We start from the raw sequence: 19,885 nt of genomic DNA on the forward strand, positions 1-19,885 counted from the left end.
AGCTGAGACCACAGATCAAGGACTACAGAGGCTGGTCCAATCTAGCCTTAGCCTACTAAGCCGGCAGGAGTGGGGAACCTGTGGCCTTCTGATTTCAAGACTGTTCTTTTTTAAGCACCAAAGGAGGCAAGAAAAGCTTCATCTTTCTCTGCTGCACCCCTTTTAATAAAAGGATTTGTTATGTAAAATTTGGATTCAGTCAAAAGGCCACACTTAAGGACCAGGAAGTCTACATGTTTCCTTAGGGCCACAGGTTCCTCACCCCTGGAAGGTGAAGCAAGGTCCGCCTGGTTTCAGCCAACCAGTCCACGAGGACCCAGCTCCTGTGGGGAAACCAGGCCGATGCGCACTTGCTCCCTGGTATGCAGCGTTGAAGACCCTCCCTTGCCCCTTGCCCTAGATCCTTCCACTCCTGACCTTGCTTATTCTCCCCACATGAGTATTTCGAGCACTGTCTTTCCCCACACGAATATTTCAATCACCTTCATGTGCCTGGCAATTATCGCCATTATCTGTAGCTCCCAGTTTGGGTCTCATCAGTCTTTGCACGGGATACCTCTCGAGTTCTCTGCAGTGCCAGGGTAATTTATCCCGGGCAAGGCTGCAAGTGTTCTATAGCCACCCCAAAGCACCACTGGGGTGTGGCAGCTGGGCGACTCCTGCCTGCCCACCGCAGATCCGGTAACAGCAGTCGCTCGGCTGCTGTTAGGGAAGGTTATAACTGTCCTTGACTGGGGTGGGGCCTGTCCCCTGGCGTCTGCTCCGTGCTGCCCCTTGCTTGGTACACACTTCTCCCCACCTCCACGGCCAGCGTCCGACTAATCTGCGGCCAGTTCTGTCTGGTGCCTGCGGTCGCGCCCCCCAGCGGCAGCCCGCTATCCCTCCGCCAGACCTGCAGGCCGAGGGACCCTGGCGAATCACATGCAGAGGGGGTGAGGGGCGCGAGGGGCGGAGCTTCCCGTCCGCACTCCCGTCCGCGCTCCCGCCGCCGCCGCAGCAGCCGCCGCCGCCGCAGCAGCCGCCAGCCGTCTCTGTAGCCGCCGCCCCTCACGCAGAACCCGCAGTCTTGCCCGAGCGCCGCGACCCTCTCCCGGCCGGAGGCTCCCGGAGGTGATGGCGGACAAGGGGAAGGGAGCCCGGGAGAACGCTGCGCACCCGCGGCCCGGCCCTGCGCACCCGCGGCCGGGCCCTGCGCACCCGCGGCCTGGCCCTGCGCAGGAGCGGGGCGCGCGCCCGGTTCCCGCAGTCCGGGCCCGACCAGCCGAGGAGCGCTGCCAGCCCGGCCCCTCAGCGGGCCCTGGAGCCGCCCCGCTTCGCCCTGGACGCCGGGAAGCCGCCTCCGCGGCGACCTCCTCAAGCCTGGAAAACAGCCTGGTCAGGGGCGAGGCCCCAGAAACCTGTGGCGCAGACGGCCGCGGGGCGCGGGCGGGAGCCAGCGGGAAGGCCGAGGAAGTGACGACGGAGGAGGGCGCCATCTTCATGGAGAAGGCAGCGCAGGAGGTGGAGAAGCAGCAGGTGGGGGAGGAGAAGCGGGAGGTGAGCGCGGAGGCCCGTGAGGCCCAGGCAGCCCAGAACCGGGATGGCCGAGGCGCGAACCCACTGGAGGCCATCCAGTGGGAGCTGGAGGCCGTGCGTGCCCAGGCCGAGAGGGCCTACCTCGGGCTGCAGCGCAGTTTGGGGCGGATGCGCAGGATGCACCTAGCTCGCAGGAGCTTCATCATCCAGAATATTCCGGGCTTCTGGGTCACGGCCTTCCTGAACCACCCGCAGCTGTCAACCTTGATTAGCCCCCGAGATGAAGACATGCTCTGCTACTTGATGAATTTGGAGGTGAGGGAGCTCAGGCACGCTAGATCAGGTTGCAAGTTCAAGTTCCGCTTTTGGAGCAACCCCTACTTCCGCAACAAGGTGCTAGTGAAGGAGTATGAGTGCAGAGCCCCCGGCCAAGTGGTGTCTATTGCCACTCGTATCCGATGGCACCGAGGCCAGGAACCTCCCCCCCTGGTACACAGGAACCGGGAGACTGTCCGAAGCTTCTTCAGCTGGTTTTCCCAGCACAGTCTCCCAGAGGCCGACAGGGTTGCCCAGATTATTAAAGATGAACTGTGGCCCAACCCCCTGCAGTACTACCTGCTGGGGGAGAGATCCCCCAGAGCCAGGGGAGGCCTAGCAAGGTGGCCCATAGAGGCCCCTCCGAGGCCCTACGGATTCCAGTCTGGCTAAGTCCTGCCCTAGGATGTGGTGGCTATGTAAGACCCCCCTTTCACCTGTGGACCTGGGCTCAGGCCAGTGAAGAGCACTTTGCTGTCTGCTTTCTGTTCTGTGCACACTGGCTCCTCTGCATGTTCATGAACTCAGCTCCCAGATTGTGGCCCTCATGGCCAGTCTCTACTGTTTCCACATGACCTTCATGCAGTTCTGGGTCAACATCACGTGACTGTCATAAGCCACTACATCTACACCAAGCACTCGATGCTGCGGATGTGTACTGCCATCATCTTCATGGCCTGGACTTATCTATATGACAGTGGCCTTCCCACCCATTTGTGACACAGGCACCCACAAGTCATCACTAGGAGGACCAGTGCCTCTTCGAGGCCTACTGCTTCAAAGCCACAACATGCTGGGCTTCATATTCATGCTGGCTGTGCTCATCGTGGCCCCACGCACTGGGTGTGGCAAGCTGAATCTCATTACCCAAGATGAAGGGTGTGCATTTAGTGCCGGCTGCCAACCAGACTTGGACATTCCACGGCTTCAGAAGCACAGGCCAGGCTACCACCAAGTGGACTTTTGAGCATCTGGCAGCACATTCTTTGTGATCGTACTGCTTTTCCTGTCCCGTTTCGTCCTGTATCAGCCTGCTATCAGCTTGTGAAGGTCTGTGCTGTGCCCCACCAATGCCTGGCTGTCACCTCCTTTCTGATGAGTTTTACCTGGGCCATCATAAGCCCTGTTGCCTGCTCCTAGATCTACGAGTACTTCAAGAACTGCCTGTGCACCCAGGTGGGCCACCTGCCAATGCCCAGGAGAATCCCTAATCCCCCAGGAACTCTACCAGGCTGGCATATCTGGGCATATGCTCAAGACAGGAGCAAGGACGGGATCCCTTCCAGGAATCCACCTTCCTGAGCCCGAGTCACTGGACCCGCACCCAATCGAGGCGCTTTGCCAGCTTCCCTGCCTCCACATGTTTTCAGGCTGCCAGGTTGTGGGTACTAGGGAGGGGGTTTCTGGTCATGGGGCTTGTCTACACCTGCCCAGCTCTCACATTTTTCTTTAAAGTGATGGCTCAGAAACAAAAACAACTGAAGAAGCAAGGTTTTTTTACACATGGCTAAGGAGACAGACCTTCTTGTTGAATTTGCCTCCCTTCGTCTGTCACCAGAGAGGGAGAGCTTGTCCGGTAGATTGCAGCGCTCTCTTTGCCCCCTCTGCTCCCATGCCCCACCCCCTTCAGCAAGGCCTCGAATCTTCAAAAAGGGACAGTGCAAAGGCTGCTGAACAAAGAGACCAGGAAGTTGCCGGGGCAGGACTAGTTAATCAGGCTGTGTTCTTTTAGACTAACGTTAGCCCCAACTCTTTCTTCCTCCTCTACCAGGTCCAAACTCACCATGGGTTTCTTTTTTGTTTTTACCTTGTCACTAACTTGAAGCCCACCATCATGGGTTTCTATAGGTATGAGAGCAGAACTGCCTGTCCCCTGCAAGTCCCCCCACCAGGCTGGCAGGGCTGTCTGTCTCCATTTCATTTGAGGGGAGGAGGTGTGGTGACCACACCAAACCCCTTCCCATGGAAGGCCTTGTGTTCTGCTCCCCAGGGCCTGGGGAGGCCTTAACACAGTGTAGAGGGTGCTGTTGGCAGGGAGTGCAGTGAGCCAGAGACAGCTGAAAAGGCAGGTGGCTGAGAGATGTTAGAAGAGCCCGATTTTTGCTTTTTCCATTCATTCACCAGTGTTTTGTAAGTTAGAAGAATAACAGAACACTGCGCCTTTAGAGCTTTTCTCTCTTGGTCTGACCTTGTGTATGTAGAAAGTTAATGCTATATGCTTTGTATTTAGCTGCTTTTAAGTCAGACCCTGTGCATCCCCTCCTGTGTTTCAGCTCGCTGGGGGATTGAGCTGTACAGCTCTGCTTGTTGCTTTTAGCTGACAACATTCACAGGATTGTCAATGTACTTTTCCTATGCTGTTTGGAAACTTATGTGACTATTCACAATTGTTATCTAGTTGCTGTGGCCTGTTACTATAACTCTGTACTTAGTAGTGCAGTTTGAATAAGGAGGTTTTGTAGGACTTACAACTGGAAGTTATTACCATGTTCTGTAAGGATAACCTCCAGAAAGAAATCTGTAACTCTAATGGTCTTGAATTTGTGCCCTAGTAGTTGTGCTGTAATTGACATCATTGTAACTGACATCACTGTTTCTAAACAGTGAAATGCTCCTAAGACGGCTTTGTCCGTTCAGAGGGGATTTGTGGCACTTGTCTTTATTATATGCATGATGAAAAAATAAAAATCTTTCCGTCTGGAGAAAAAATAACTTAGATCATGTTACTCCCCCATTCCCTCCATTGGTTTAAAAAAAATGCTAATTCCTTATTGCAGGTGACAAAGTGCTGCATTTTCTGGCCCCTGCCAGCACCTCACATTGATCTCCCCTGTGCTCTCTGCTCCCCCTACACTCACCTCTCTGCTGCTCCTTAAACACACCATGCATGTCCAGCCTCAGGTTTTAGCACTTGTTTTTCCCTCTCTGGAATTTTCCTCCTGCAGATAGTTTCATCTCTGACTCCCTCAATTCATTCAGGCCTCAAATGCCACTTCAGAGGCCTTCCCTGCCCGGCCTGTCTAAAATAATCCTCTGCTCCTCCCCATCTCTTCCTTCCCTGGGTGATTTTTCTCCATGTCACTTGTAACTCTCTGAAATGATCTTGTTTTCTTATCTTCTTCCCTCTTTCACATGTGTCAGGAGAACAGGGTCTCATCCATCTGCTGTTTTACCCAATGTGGTTCAGTATCCAATATCTAAAAAATTACTGGGGTGAGTGGATGACTTTTTCCACAGTCGGAGTACTATGCCAGGCTCTGACAAAATAAAGAACAAGGCATGGTTCCTGCCCAAGGGGTTTTAGCTGGGTGGAGAAGGGTGGGGGTGATGAAGGGTGGCCACATAAGTTGTTGTCCAGCTGCAACACATCTGGGAGTGAAGGGTCACTACTAATAATTACACCAGGCAAGAGGCCTCACTGGCCACCTCAAGGAGACAGAGCCCAACTAAGTCCAGCTTGGCATACAGTTCACCCCAGCTGTATGTGATGATGTGGGATCAGAGGGTGGAGACTTCTTTGAAGTCGGAATACTGGAGCTGGGCTTTGAGGAATGCGCAGGAGTTTAGAAAGTAGGCCTGTGGAAGGGAATTCCTAGCAGGGCAAACAGCATGAGCAAAGGCACTGGAGTATGAGAATGTACGATGTGTTTAGGGCACAGCCTGTGCCCTAGGTGTGGCTGCTTGGGAGAAGTGGGGCTGGATGTGTAGGCTGAGGCCACTTTCTGAGAACAGGAACTCTGACCACCGAGCCTAGGCATTATCCTGTGGATGGTGGGGAGGGGCATCCACTGTGGCTCAGAGGTGGGGTGTGATCTCACGGGGCAGCTGGCGCCAAGGGAGGAGAGTGTCTGCATTTACAGATCCCCAGTATCTTCGGTGGGAACCTTATCTGTCCATCCAGGCTGCAGCTCTTCCAGGAAGCCCTCCATGTTTGCCCCAGCCCATAACAACCTCTGCCACCTCCCAAGTACCGCCTAAAACCAGAATTTGGGCACCAATGCCTAGCTGGGCTGTACCCTCTGGGTGTTTCTTTTGTGCCAAAGGCCTGTCCCTGTTGGTCCCAGGGGAATCAGGGTGAGCCTCTAAGCATCCTGGCAGGCCTGGGAGCTGGTGCCCCATGTGGTTTGCCTGGCCTGTGCCTGGTGGTGGCAGGTCCACTTTGGCTCCTGCTGCCCACATTTGGGCTCAGCTGCATCCTGAATGCCCTTAGGTCCTGAACAATGGTACTTCACTAAAACAGGTGCTTACCTGCCCTTTCTGCTACACAGCCACTAGCATGCTTCCTTCTCACTGCAACAACTGCACACCCCATCCACTCTTCTGGGATGAGTCTGGTCCTCAAAACCCACTCCTGCTTGGTCACTTGTTCATGCCCTGGGTCACGCATTTGTTTATCCAGAAATATTTAGCACCACCACTAGGCATGAGATGGCTGTCCTGGTCTCTGCCTTCAGTGAGCTCAAGGGTCCAGTGGTGAGGCTGTAAAACAGTGATAATAACCACCAATGTTTATTGAACACCTACTATGTGCCAGAGACAGCAGGCAGAGTGGGTCTCTAAACCTGAGTCAGACTACGTCCTTCTCCCCCAAACCCTCTAATGGCTCCAACATCACCCAAGGAAGAGCCAACATACTCCGCCTGGCCTGCAAGGCCCTCGGGATCTGACCTCTGGTCACCTTGCCAACTTCATCTCCTATGCTTCTCCCGCTTTCGATCATTTTCCAGCTATACCGACCTCTTGCTAGTCTTCAAACCTGGCTCAAGACCTTCCTGTTCCCTCTGCCTAGAGCCTTCTCCAGACACTTGCATAGCTGGCTCCTCACTTCCTGAAGGTTTCTTGGCTCAACTGTTAGTTTCACTTGTTCAGGGGAAGCCTTCCCTGACCACCCTTTCTAAAAATCACCCTGTCACTCTCCCTCCCCTTCCTCTGATTTGGATTTTGTTATAGTACTTAGAACCACCTGATATTATATTGTATATTCATTTACTTATCTGCCTTTTCCTGTACACTCTGAGGGACTTTGTTTTACCCACTGCTGAATCCCCCTTACCTAGAATAGCATCTGGTACAGTTGGGGGCTTCATAATTCTTTGTGGGATGAATGAATGCTCCACATCTTCGAAGTTCAGGAGGTTCTTTCAGGTGGCAAGGGGAAGACAGGCAACTCTGGCAAGGGACAGCGTGTACAAAGACATGGACACCCGCTGAAGAGCCTTCCAGGGTTTGAGTATCTCTGGGGATAGGAAGTCTCTACCGCCCAAGGCAGCCCTTTCCAGGCAGTCTTGGCGTTGGGGCAGTTAATGTCCTCAGGCCCATTCCTGATCCCTACTACAGAGATGGCCATGAGGCTCATGTGTGCTCCAAGGGTGGAGGAGGGAGGCCTGGCTAAGGACGGAGTTTTCTGCTCTGGTGTGGAGAGCAAACACAAGCCTCAGATACAAGGGTTTTGCTCACCTCCAGCCTCAGGTGTCTGCCCTGTTCTGTTTGCCTGGGAATGAACTTTGGACAGGTTCTTTTTGATCTGAGAAAAATCTGCCCCGAAACTATGGCAATTACTTGTAATCTGCAACTGCCTTGATTACAGCTCAGGGGACTTTGATATTTTCCTCCAAGGACACTATTTCAGCACAAAAATTCAGGGAAGTCCCTGGTGTCTGCTTGTCCTTGCTCTGCAGGGGAACTAAATGTTGACTTGAGTGTGTGAACTTTGAGGCCCCCACCTGCAGGCCCCACCATCGAAGCTGACTCAGGATCTCGGGGTGCAGGGCTGCGGTTGATCAGGTACCAGCTGGAACGCTGACAGGCCTGAAGGGGCTGCTGCCTGCTCTTGCCAATTCCCCACTGTGTGGCCTTGGGCATGTCTTTTCACAGCTGTCAGCTGTTTCCTCATCCAAAGGAGGAACTTGGAACTCCTTAGCAGGAGGAAAAAGTCCATTCCAGGGGCCTGCCACTCCCCAAGCACCTCCAGGTGGCTGGCTCAGTGACAATGCTTTTGGTGGCAGCTAATAGAAACTCTTAACTTTGAGTTAATCAACAGACTATTTTTTCTTACATGAATATCCAGAGGTGACTTGTACAGACTTTGGGGTCATTTGATTCATCCACTCAATGATGCCTCTTCCTCTGATCTGCCATCCTTGTTGGTTCCATTTTCATTGGTGCCAAGATGGTAGCAGTAGCTCCAAGAGTCACACTGGGATGTGGCAGCTTCAGAGAAGGCTGACTGTGTCTTACCACCACTCCTGTTAAAATGGAGGAAAACTTTCCCAGAAGCCACTGTAGGCTTTCCTGGTCCTGTATCTTACTGGCTAGAATTAGGTCTTGTGCCCACTCTTGAATCAGTTATTGGCAGAAGGGAGTGACTTGCTTTGACCAAGCATCAGGAGAAATGGATGTCTGCCCAGAATGTCAGTGGGGCAGCTAAGACCATCGCCTGTAGGGGCTCACAGTCATATTTCAGCCCTTCTATGGGACGCTCCTTGCTGGCACTTTCGCCCCGTGAAGACTCTCAGGGTTAGAGGATGCTGACTTCTGGGCCAGCATAAGTCCAACTGCAAGATTTCTGGACCTAGAAAGTTCTTTACGTTGAGCCAAGCCTGCCAAACTCAGTCTAGAGGTAGGCCCTTTAGACTCCCCTTTGGCAGGTGACGCAGGAATGAACGATTAGGCACCAGCTGTGTGAGCAGCCCTTACACTCAGTAAAACTCAACACAGTCCTTCACAGAGACCCTCTGATCTTACAGGGGAAAAAAGGCAGCTGTAGAGACTTCTGTTTCTAGCCAAGATGGAGTAACAGGGATCAGGTTTACCTGCCCACCTGAAACAACCAGAAAAAACAGAGAAAAAACATGTAACGGTAGTTTTCAAGGCTCTGGACGTTGACCAACAGAGGACAGTGATTCTAGACTGATGGGAAACAAATGAGGTGAACCCTATGATTGCCCTCAGCCTTGAGAGGGTTTTCAGGCTACAGCATACGGAGGGGGAACTAAAGTGGAGCCAGTGAATCCCATGAGTTGGGGAGACAGAGCTAAGTGTCTGGGAAGACCAAGAGTGTACAGGACAGAACACCAGAGAGGAGAAAGCTGCACAAAGAGAAACCCCTGGAGATCGGCAGATGGTCTCCTTGAATATTCAGCAGAGTATCAGCACGTGTGTGTGAGGAAACTACATAAGGCCAGGTAAAGAACCATCAGGGAAGATCCTTTTGTAGTTCGTAAGTAGTAAGTATGATGACTGGGTTTTCACATGCATGCGTGAAATGTGCCTGCCTCAAACCTTGTTACTGCATCGGCAGGTTACCTGTCTGATGTGAAAAAGAAGAATAAAAAGAGAACCATCAGGAAGAATTAGAGGGAACAGTGCCTGCTGCTTACCTGGGTGAGGAATAGTGTTTGTTCCCACCAGCCATCATGGCCTAGGGTGTCATGGGGTATCAGGCAGGGCACTCAGGAAGGTCTTGCTCAGTAGTGGCAAATAATTAGTTCTAGAATGAGCACTGGTTGAATTTACCTAAAAAACCCTTGTGAACAAGACCTGAAAGGATTCAACTGTTTCCAAGTAAATTAAATGACCCAGAAAAAAGCTCAAGAGTTTTTATAGATCATAAATAGTATATCCAGCATGCAAAAAGGTAAAATTCACAATGTCTGGCATCCGAAGATTATCAGGCCTGCAGAGAGGCAGGCAGCACAATCCAAAATGAGGGAAATAATCAAAACCAACCCACAACTGAAAGAAATAAGATGGGCAGATAAATACAAGTTATTCTAATTTTATTCCATATGTTCGAAAAATTCAGTATACCCTCACATGTATAGTCAAAAGATTTTTGACAAGGGTGCCAAATCATGGGAAAGGATAATCTTTTTAACAAACGGTGTTGGGAGAACTGGATATCCACAAGCAGAAGAATGAATTTGGACTGTTACCTTACACCACATACAAAAATTAACTCAAAATGGATCAAAGACTTAAATGTATGAGCTAAAGTTATAAAATTCTTAGAAGAAAACAGAGAAAAAGCTTCATCACAGTGGATTGGGCAATGATTTCTTGGATATGACATTAAAAACAGGTGAGAGAAGAAAAAAATAGATAAATTGGAATTCCTTAAACTTTTGGCTGGGTGCAGTAGCACACACCTCTAGTCTCAGCTACTTGGGAGGCCAAGGTGGGAGGATGGCTTGAGCGCAGGAATGTGCATTATGATTATGCCTGTGAATAGTCACTGCACTCCAGCCTGGGCAACTTAGTCAGATGCTATCTCTAAAAAAATTTTTTTTAATTTAAAAAACTAAACTTTTGTTCATCAAAGGACACTATCAACAGAATGAAAAAGGCAACCCACAGAATGGGAGAAAATATTTGTAAATCAGATATCTGGTATGGGTTTAATATCTAGAATATACAAAGAACTATAGCTCAACAAGAAAAAACAACCCAATTAAGAAATAGGCAAAGGACTAGAATAGACATTTCTCCAAAGAAGATATACAAATGGTCAATAAGCACATGAAAATATGTTTAGCATCATTAAACATTAGGTGATACAAATGAAAACCCAATGAGATACCACTTCATACCCACTAGGATGGGTATTATCAAAAAATAGTAATAAATATTGGTGAGGATGTGGACAAATTGGAGCCCTGGGCATTGCTGATGGGAATGTACAATGGTGCAGCCACTGGGGAAAACAGTAAGGTAGTTCCTCAAACAATTAAACAAAGAATTACCATATGATCCAGCCATTCTACTCCTAGGTATATACTCTAAAGAACTGAAAGCAGGGACTGAGACAGGTATTTGTATACCAGTGCTCACAGCATTATTCACAATAGCTAAAAGGTGAAAATAACCCAAATGTCCACTGATAGATGAATGGATAAAGAAAATATCATACATACATACAATGGAATATTATTCAGACATATAAAAGGAATGCAATTCTGACACAAATTACAATGCATGAACTTTGAAGACATTATGCTAAGTAAATAAGGCAGGCACAAAAGGACAAATTTTGTGATTTCACTCACGTGAGGCATCTGGAATAGTCAAATTCACAGAGCACAGAGACAGAAAGTAGAATAGTGGTCACTAGGGGCTGGGATAAGGGGAAATGGGTAGTTACTTTTTAATGGGTACAGAGTTTCAATTTGGGATGATGAAAAAGTTCTGTAGATGGATAGTGGTAATGGTTACATAACATTATAAACATACTTAAGGCCACTGAACTGTATACTTCAAAATAGTTAAAACAGTAAATTTTATGTTGTGTACATTTTATCACAATAAAAGTAAGTAGAGACATGGAAGATATGAAAGTAGACCTAAATCTATATCTAGAGATGAAAAGACAATGTCTGAGATAAAAAATACACTGGATGGGATTAATGGCAGATTAGACATCACAGAAAATTAGTGAATTCAAAAGAATAGCAATAGAAACTATCCAAAATGAAACACAGATAAAAGAATCAAAACAAAACAAAGGAAAAGAAAAAGAAAAGAGCATCAGTGGTCGGACTACTTCAAGTGCCTAACATATGGGTAATTAGAATTGCTGAAGGAAAGAAGAGAGATGAGGAACAGAAAAAATATTTGAAGAAATAATGTCCTAAAACTTTCCAAGCTTAATGAAAACTATAAACACACAGATCTAAGGAGCTCAACAAATCTTAAACACAGGGAACTTGATGATGAAGGATCAGTTTTTTCTAAAAAAGAAAAAAAAAAAAAAGAAACTTGATGAAAACTACGCTACACCAAGCCACCTCATAATCAAATGGCTCAAAATCAGTAACATAGAGAAAATCTTAAAAGCAGTCAGAGAGAAAAGACTTGATACATACAGAGGGAACAAAGATAACCACAGTATCAAATTTGCAGTTGAAGGCAATACAAGTGAGAAGACAGTGGAGTAAGATCTTTAGAGTACTAGGAAACAGCTGGGCATGGTGGCATGCCTCTGTAGTCCCTGCTACTCAGGAGGCTGAACAGGGAGGATCACTTGAGCCCAAGAGCAAACTATTAAGATATGCTGCCTATAAGAAACACACGTTAAATATAAATAGGTTGAAAGTAAAAGGATGGGAAAAGATACTATGCTACCTTTAGTCAAAAGAAAGTGGGATTGGTTATATCAACATCAGATTTCAGAACAAAGACTATTACTAAGGATAAATCCATCCAAAGGACAATATGCATCTAACAAAATACATATAGCAAAAACAGAACTACCAGGGGAAATAGACAAATCTATGATTATAGTTAGAGATTTCAGGACCCCTCTCTCAATCACTGATAGAAAAAGCAGGCAGAAAATCAGCAAGAATTATCACAGACTTGAACACCATTATCAGTCAACTTGACCTGACAGTTACAGAACACTGCACCCAAGAACAATTTCAGCTGTACATGAGCTTTTACCAAGATGGACTATATTTTGGGCCATAAACAAGTGTCAGTAAAGTCAAAATGATTCATGTCATACAAAGTTTCTGTCCACAACAGAATTAGAAACATGCACCTACCATATAATGCAACCATTTTACTGCTTCACTTGTTCATAGCAACTTCATTTGTAATAGCCAAAACTGAAAACAATCCAAATGTCTATCAGCAGATGAATGGATAAACACATTCCACACAATGGAATACTACTCACAAATAAGGAACAGACTATGGATACACATAAGAACATGGATGAATCTCAAATAAGTATGCTGAATGAAAAAAGTCAGACAAAAATAGTGTATGATTTCATTTATATAAAGCTCTAGGAAATGCAAACTAATCTATAGTGACAGAAAGACCAGTTGTTTCCTGGGAATGATGCCTTAGTCTGTGTTGCTATAAAGGAATACCTGAGGCTGGGTAATTTATAAAGAAAAAAGGTTTATTTGGCTTTATGATGCTGATGGTTAGAAAGTCCAAGATTGGGCATGTTTCTGGTAAGGAACTCCAGCTGCTTCCACTCATGGCAGAAGGTGAAGGGGAGCTGGTGTGTAGAGAGATCACATGTGGAGAGAGGAAGCAAGAGAGTGAGACGGGAGGTGCCAGGCTCTTTTAAACAACCAGCTCTCTCAGGAGCTAATAGAGTGGGAACTCACTCACCACCAAGGGAGGGCATTAATCTATTCATGAGATTTGCCCCCGTGACCCAAACACCTCTCATCAGACCCCACCTCCAACATTGGGGATCAAATTTCAACTTGAGGTTTGTGCTGACTTCATGGCTATGTCAAAACTTATTAAATTGTGCAGTTTGTATCAATTACATATGATTTCACTCATACACATATATAATACATATGCCTTTAAAAAGACAACTATAGTATAGTGCTTAAAAGGATAAGTTCTGGAGTCCAGCTCCTTAGCCGAATACTGCTCCACCACTCACCTGCCAATGCTTCCATTGCTTGCAATTGAAGGAGTCCCACATGTTAGAGAGGATGAGGTAAGTTGACAGTAAACTATTGGAACTGGGAATCCAAAACCACGTCTCAACTCCTACCAAAACTCATACTCAATTGCCATTTCCTGCTGGTGGGATCAGAGGGGCAAATGCTTGCAATTGGGCATGGAGGGCTGAGCAGGCGGGAGAGGCTATGGACTTGTACCAGGCAGGGAACAGCAGTGGCCTGAGCTCTAGAAAGCCTGACAGCAGACTCAGCTTCAAGGGAAACCACTCAAGTCAACCTATTTGGGGAAGCCTGTCTCACCTCAGACCTCCAACTCTTGCATGAGATTTGAGACAAAACAATAGGACAATGGCATATTTATTTACAACTGGACCAAAAAAAGGCATACAGGCATTTTTTAATTAAAAATAATAATGATGATTAAAAAAGTCAGAAAAATTGATGATGTTTGAACCCTTTATGAGGCATCCATTTCCCCATTCCCCTCAAAGAGAATCTCTTAGGGGGGAAAAATCCAAGATTTGAATGAACAAAAGACTCCAATATCGTTCTCTACAGCTTGGGTTCCCTTTTCTCCAACCTGATTCTTGGTGGACGCTGCTTGGTGCTGTGGAGTCACTGTGAGGCAAGACTGAGAAGTTCACTGGTTTGATTGGTAGAGCTGGAGGGGTTGCTGGGAGACTGTGGGGTGGTGAGGGATGGGCGTGTTCCTAGCTTACCCAGCGTCCTGAGCTTTGTCTTGTGGTGGGAATGCCAAAGGGGCTGGAGCAAGGGTGAGTGGCTGCTACCTGAACCCTAATCCCTGGGTAGATCTGGTCTCTTGCAACTTAAGAGCAAATGTTTGGGACACGCATGGGGTGGGCAGAGGTTGGGAAGAGCAGGGGTTTGTGGAGGAGCCAGGCCAGCCACGTGAGCCCCCTCTTTCTAATTTAGGGAGACTGGGCTTCTTGACTATTCCTGGGAGTTGGGGAAGGAAAGACAGAACTTACCTTCCATCTTCCTTCTCACAAGCAGTTTTTTTGGTGTCCCAAAAAGGAGGCAAGAACTCAGGTGGGAGGTAGAGGGGATGGGTCTGGATAAAAGAACTAAGCATGGACCTTGGGGCCAGGGGACATCAGGGAGGGAATGCCCTGCCACCTAAAGGGAAGGATCTGAGGTCTCCGGGCATCCTTGTTCTGCCCTGAAGTGGGGGAGGAGAGGGTCCGCCACCAGCACACTTTGTTAAGAGTGGCAACCCCCTGAGGAAAGGGCTGAGGAGCAATCCTGAGGGGTGAGGCCCCTAGCAACCTGAGCCATCCCCCCCAGACACAGACACGTGGACACTTGGCTCTGGAAATACTTGGCCCCAGGTCCAGGGTTTCTTGGCACACACAGTCAACGTGACTGCAAGTCTCTTCCTCCTGTTGATCCAGCAAACTCCGGCTGCTCTGAACAGGGTGGCTCCTGCCGTCCTGGGGAACCTGGCCCCAGTACTTCCAGGGCATTTCCTTGTAGCAACCAAGACTTGGGCTTGCTCCTGGTGACAAGATGACCCAGAGGCCTGGCTGGAAGCCCTGCCCTGGCAGCCCTGGGAGGAGGCTGGGGAGGAGAGAAGAGGGTGGGAGAGGGTCTGGCAGAGGCTGGTTGGCACTGAGGGTGCGGTCCGGACCGGAGCTGTGCTTTGTCGCAGCATCAGTGCAGAGGATGGGTGGTGAGAGGCTCAGAAACCTCCCCGAAGCCCCAGCGTTTCCTCTTCTAGTCAGTTGTAGGGTGGCCAACAGCCCTGAGGAACTGAGGTGGAGACAGTGACCAAAACCCAGTATCTTGGTGCATTTATCCATCCTGGATCCATTTGTTTAAAAAAGAAGGAAAAAAAACCCCAAACCAAAAATAAACCTGAATAAACAGGTCAGAGAGTTCCCGCTGGAGGGAACTTTGTTAGCACTGAAGAGAAAACAACCCACGAAAAACTCATCCCCCACAGAACTGGAGTAAGATGAAGAAAAATGCACGGTTTATCTACAGGCCCTCCCGCCCCCCACGCAGCCCCAGGATCCAGGAACACTGTGCCAGGAGTTACATTCCAAACGAGCAGGAGTTATTTTATTTTGCGTGCCTGCAGTTCCCCACGCAGGGTGGCTTCCTGTCCGAGGACGCAGTGGGCCTGGCTGTGGTCCACCCCAATCAGTCTATCTTCACGGCAGCATAGATCTTCCGGACAAACATGTAGGCTGCGTAGAAGCCGATGGTGCCCGTGAGCAGCCAGAAGGACAGGACCATGAGGGCCGTGTAGCCGAAGTAGAGGAGAGAGGGGATGAACTCGACGATGTCCAGCTGGGGCAACAAGCAGGAGAGAAGAGAGTGGTGGACGCTTAGTGCCACGCTGCCATGCAAACTGGGGCCCCCATCCTCTCACTGATATTATGGGGAAACTGAGGCATGGCGAAAGGAAGGGGCTTGCTCCAGGTGGGCAGCAAGGGGCAGGCAGGGCTCACTGCCATGGCTAAGCTTCATCTGTACCAGGGGCTGTGTACTGCCTCTCATGCTCAGGACCCCAGTGGTTGGGGACAGAATGCCGTAGGCAGGAATGGCCACAGCTATTCCCTTCCTGGTCTTCTGGTCTCCAGAAGGGAACAGCAACCGGGTGGCGAGAGCAGCAGTCAGGGAGTGGGTAGGAAGGTAGGGAAGAGGTGTCCCTGGTTCCTAGCCTAAGGACCAGAGAGGCACCTTCAGCCTGCCTCAGCCTACACTCCTCTCCTCCCAAGAATGCTGGTCCCCTGTTAACATCTCACAATGATGTTTATCTTGGAGCACTTTAGACTCCTTTGTACCTGGGGTAGAGTTTAGAAGCTTGGACAGAGATGCTAAGGATATGTGTTGTGGTGTTTGCTAGGACAATAGGAGGTAATCTGGAACTTTGTTTTTTTTTTTTCTTTTTGAGACAAGGTCTCACTCTATTGCCTGAGGTAGAGTGCAGTGGCATCATCATAGCTCACTGTAACTTCAAACGCCTGGGCTCAAGTGACTCTACTGCCTCAGGCTCCCAAGTAGCTGGGACTACAGGTGCATGCCACCACCCCCTGCTAATTTTCCTTTCTTTTTCTTTTTTTGGTAGAGACAGGGTGTCGTTATGTTGCTCAGGCTGGTCTCAAACTCCTGGTCCTCCCACTCTGGCCTCCCAAAGTGCTAGGATTATAGGCATAAACCACTGTACTTGGCCGTAATCTGGAACTTTGGTATCAAGATATGCTTGGTGCACTAGGCCTGAGTGGGACCTGTCCCAGGACTCACTGGCAGACACACGGTCACAGAATGCCAGGAGCCCAGAAAAACAATAAAGAAACAAAACAATATAGGTTACTATCTGAGGCCTTCTCCTAAGCCCAAGGGTGAAGGCCACATTTTCAGGCTCAACCCCTCATCTCTCTTCATAAGCATTCTCAGGAAAGCTCCTGAGAGCTCAGGCAGGCCAAGGCCCTCATTTTATACACAAGGCACTGGGGCTGGAGGAGGTGTTAGGGCACAGAAGGAAGACTGGGGCAGAAGGGAGAAAAGAAAGGAGGCTGTGATGTGATCTCTAGTTTTTGTTTGCCCAACAGTGTTTCCTGACTTCCCTCTTCTAGGTGTTTTGAGGAACACACTCAAAACATCTGGTCTTACTGGAGCCATCAATCCTAGTACAAAACCTAAGACAGTTGGCCGGGCGTGGTGGCTCATGCCTGAAATCCTAGCACTCTGGGAGGCCAAGGCGGGAGGGTTGCTCAAGGTCAGGACTTTGAGACTAGCCTGAACAAGAGTGAGACACCCTTTCTACTAAAAATAGAAAAAATTAGCCAGCCAACTAATTTTACAAACAAAAAATTAGCCAGGCGTGGTGGTGCACACCTGTAGTCCCAGCTACTTGGAAGGCTGTGGTAGGAGGATCGCTTGAGCCCAGGAGATTGAGGTTGCTGTGACTGAGGCTGATGCCATGGCACTCTAGCCCAGGCAATGGAGCCAGATTCTGTCTCAAAACAAAACAAAACAAAACAAACAAAAAAAAACCCCACCACACCTAAACCAGTTAACCTGAACATGCCACCCTACTGGACCTGGTGAATAGTGAGCAATGGGCATGGCACCTGAGCAGAGCCAACAAGAGTCTGCTGGGACTGGTATACGATGGAAAGACATTCTTTTAGCTCTAGGACTGCAAAGCTGAAAAGAGTAGACTCTAGGGCGTGGTGGTGCACACCTGTAGTCCCAGCTAGGGGCCTAAAGTCTATTTCAGCATTTCCTGCTTTTATCTTTATTAACTCCTTTCACCTACTTTTTTTCATGTTATTGTTCTTTTTTTCCTAGTTTCTTGAGGTGAATACAGTATTACAAGTTTGTCTTATTTCCTGTTGAAAGCATAGCAGGTAACATACTGCCTTTGAGTCCAGCTTTGGCTGTATCTCATAAGTCTGGCATGCAGTATTCTCACTGTCATTTATCCTGATGGCTTTTGTCTCCCAAACATACAGAGCACAGATTCTCTTTTTCCCAAAAAGATGCACGATCTAGAGCAGAAACAGTTCTAGATGGCTTTGGTCCTCCCCATTCCAAGTGGGAAAGTAAGGTTCAGACCTTTGGGTTTTTCTACCAGCATCTTCCTCTCAATTATCCTGCCCTGTGAGGACTAAAAGGATCCTGTCAAGGAGGGAGGTACCTTGTTAACAAAATAAAAGATGGCATAAACCAGGACGTAGAATGCAGAGCCCCCAGAGACTAGGAAATTTCTCCACCACCAGCGGTAATCCTGAGGAGGAAACAGAGGAAGGGTCATTGCTGACTCTAGGCAGAACCTCTTCCTGCCAAAGTTCATGGGTACCTGAAGGGCTGAAGATTCTGGGTAAGAGCAGTAGTATTTGGGGTGATGGAAATGTTTTACAGCTTGACTGTGACAGTGGTTACACAATTGTATACATTTCTAAAAACTACAGTATTTTAAAATAAAAAGGGTGAACTTTACTATTCATAAATTATACCTCATTAAAAAAATCAACAATAAAAAGAGAAAAGCAGTAACAACATTTCTTGAGCAAACGCTTACCACACGCCAGGCACCATCCTAAGTACTCTACGTGAATCTGCTCATTTAATCCTCGCAGCAGCCTCCAGGTCAGGCCCTATCACTATTCCTGTCGCATGGAGGAGGAACGGACGGCACAGAGGTTAAGCAACGTGCCCAAGATCCAGAGCTACTAGTAGAAATGCCAGGATTCTGGCCCAGGCTGTTTGTCCCACAGCCCTTGCTTCACCCACTTTGCCAAGAGCAAGTCCCCAGAGGCAGGGCCGGTCACCCAGTCTGCATTAGCCTGCTGGAGAAATTCCTACTGCAGTGGACTCGGCACTGACCAATCTACCATCCTTTCGTCAAGATGTGGTGACCACCCCGTACAGCTAAGCTGTAAGGTCTCATTAACTCCAGGTTGCAGCTGAATACATGAGGCTTAGAGGGACAAAGCAATATACTGATTCAAGACCTCACAGCCAGAAGAGGAGACCATGCAGGAAACGCAGACCTAGCCTCTGTGCACAGCCTCACCGTCCTATTCAGTGTGGAATCCAGCTCCGCCCCTCCCCCCGCCCCCTGGGTCCCATTGCTCTCACCTCTGCACACAGCTGGAAGTATACCATGACGATGCTGATTTGTGAACAGGACACCACCAGGATGATGAAAACGAGGAACAGGAAGCCAAAGAGGTAATAGAACTGATTCTCCCAGATTGCCTGTGGACACACCACAGTGGGCCTTCAGCTGGCCTGCCCCCACCCCACTGTCCCTTCCGCTGGCATACCACCTGTCACCAGGGCAGGAGTAGAGACACCATCATGATATCATTGGGGCCTGTGGGCCTGGCATGTGGCTCTGACCAGTACCTCTTCCCCAGACGAGGGGCTGAACCAAGCTGTTGTTAGGGACGGGCTGGGGCACGACTGACCCTGCTCTTGGCAGCTTGTAGAAAATGATTCTTATCTTAATAAAAATTATACAGCAGCTCCCACCACTCAGGGGCAACTTACCAAGCACCAGGCACTGTGCTACATGTTTTATATGTGAGCCTGTGAAAGCCTGGCCTTTTATAGCTGAGGAAGTCAAGGCTCAGAGAAGCTGGTGACTAGCCCAGGGTCACACAGATGGAATAGAGGTGGCCTCCTTGGAGGGTATGATTGGGCCAGAGGGCCCCCAACCCATCCCCTGATCCTTCTAGGCAGGCCTGAGTGGGCAAGGTGGTCTCAGTAGGGAGGGCTGGACCACAACTCTGGAATAGCAGATACTTGTCTGGCACTGCCTTGGTGGAAGGTACCACCTGTGCCTTGGGCACCAAGCTGGGTCAGCCAGACACTGACGGCTCCAAAGAGTCCTCTAGACACTTTCATCTTGGCACTTCTGGGCAGGAGTCGTCATCATCACAAGAGCATTTCCCGAATGCCAGGAGCCTTTACAGACATTACTCGTTCCAGCCCCACAAGGATCCTGACAATAAGGGTTTGTTCTGTCCACTTTTCTGGGAGTTCTGAGTAATGCAGACAGGTAAAGATGTACAGGGACCCAGGAATCAAAATGGATGCACCAATGCTATTAATCACGGTGGTGAATGACTGCAGTGTTACTCAAC

At 48.8% G+C, this 19,885-nt stretch overlaps 2 protein-coding genes and 1 pseudogene across 3 annotated transcripts in view; 2 read left to right on the top strand and 1 right to left on the bottom strand.

Annotated features, from left to right (window-relative positions):
- The first annotated feature begins 976 nt into the window (after positions 1 to 976).
- LOC123622833 (putative testis-specific Y-encoded-like protein 3) lies at positions 977 to 4,542 on the top strand. The gene has a single exon (XM_045529468.1). The coding sequence runs from the start codon at positions 1,114 to 1,116 to the stop codon at positions 2,221 to 2,223; it is 1,110 nt and encodes a 369-aa protein (XP_045385424.1). The 5' UTR covers positions 977 to 1,113; the 3' UTR covers positions 2,224 to 4,542.
- A 4,492-nt stretch (positions 4,543 to 9,034) lies between these two features.
- LOC123622972 lies at positions 9,035 to 9,145 on the top strand (annotated as a pseudogene).
- A 4,458-nt stretch (positions 9,146 to 13,603) lies between these two features.
- The window catches only part of TM9SF4 (transmembrane 9 superfamily member 4), a 44,082-nt gene continuing 37,800 nt past the window's right edge, over positions 13,604 to 19,885 (bottom strand). For both annotated transcript variants that reach the window (XM_045529469.1, XM_045529470.1), the window contains 3 exons: positions 18,876 to 18,995; positions 17,932 to 18,021; positions 13,604 to 15,575 (listed from right to left, as the gene is read on the bottom strand). In XM_045529469.1, the coding sequence (XP_045385425.1) occupies positions 15,426 to 15,575; positions 17,932 to 18,021; positions 18,876 to 18,995 (360 nt within the window). In that variant the 3' untranslated portion in view covers positions 13,604 to 15,425. The remainder of the gene's footprint in view (positions 15,576 to 17,931; positions 18,022 to 18,875; positions 18,996 to 19,885) is intronic.

Source organism: Lemur catta, chromosome 17 (genome assembly GCF_020740605.2).
Source record: "Lemur catta isolate mLemCat1 chromosome 17, mLemCat1.pri, whole genome shotgun sequence".
Classification (NCBI taxonomy): Eukaryota; Metazoa; Chordata; class Mammalia; order Primates; family Lemuridae; genus Lemur; species Lemur catta.

What these genes read in the sequence shown, in the direction of transcription:
- LOC123622833 (XM_045529468.1), top strand. Translation starts at nt 1,114, where the DNA reads ATGGCGGACAAGGGGAAGGGAGCCCGGGAGAACGCTGCGCACCCGCGG.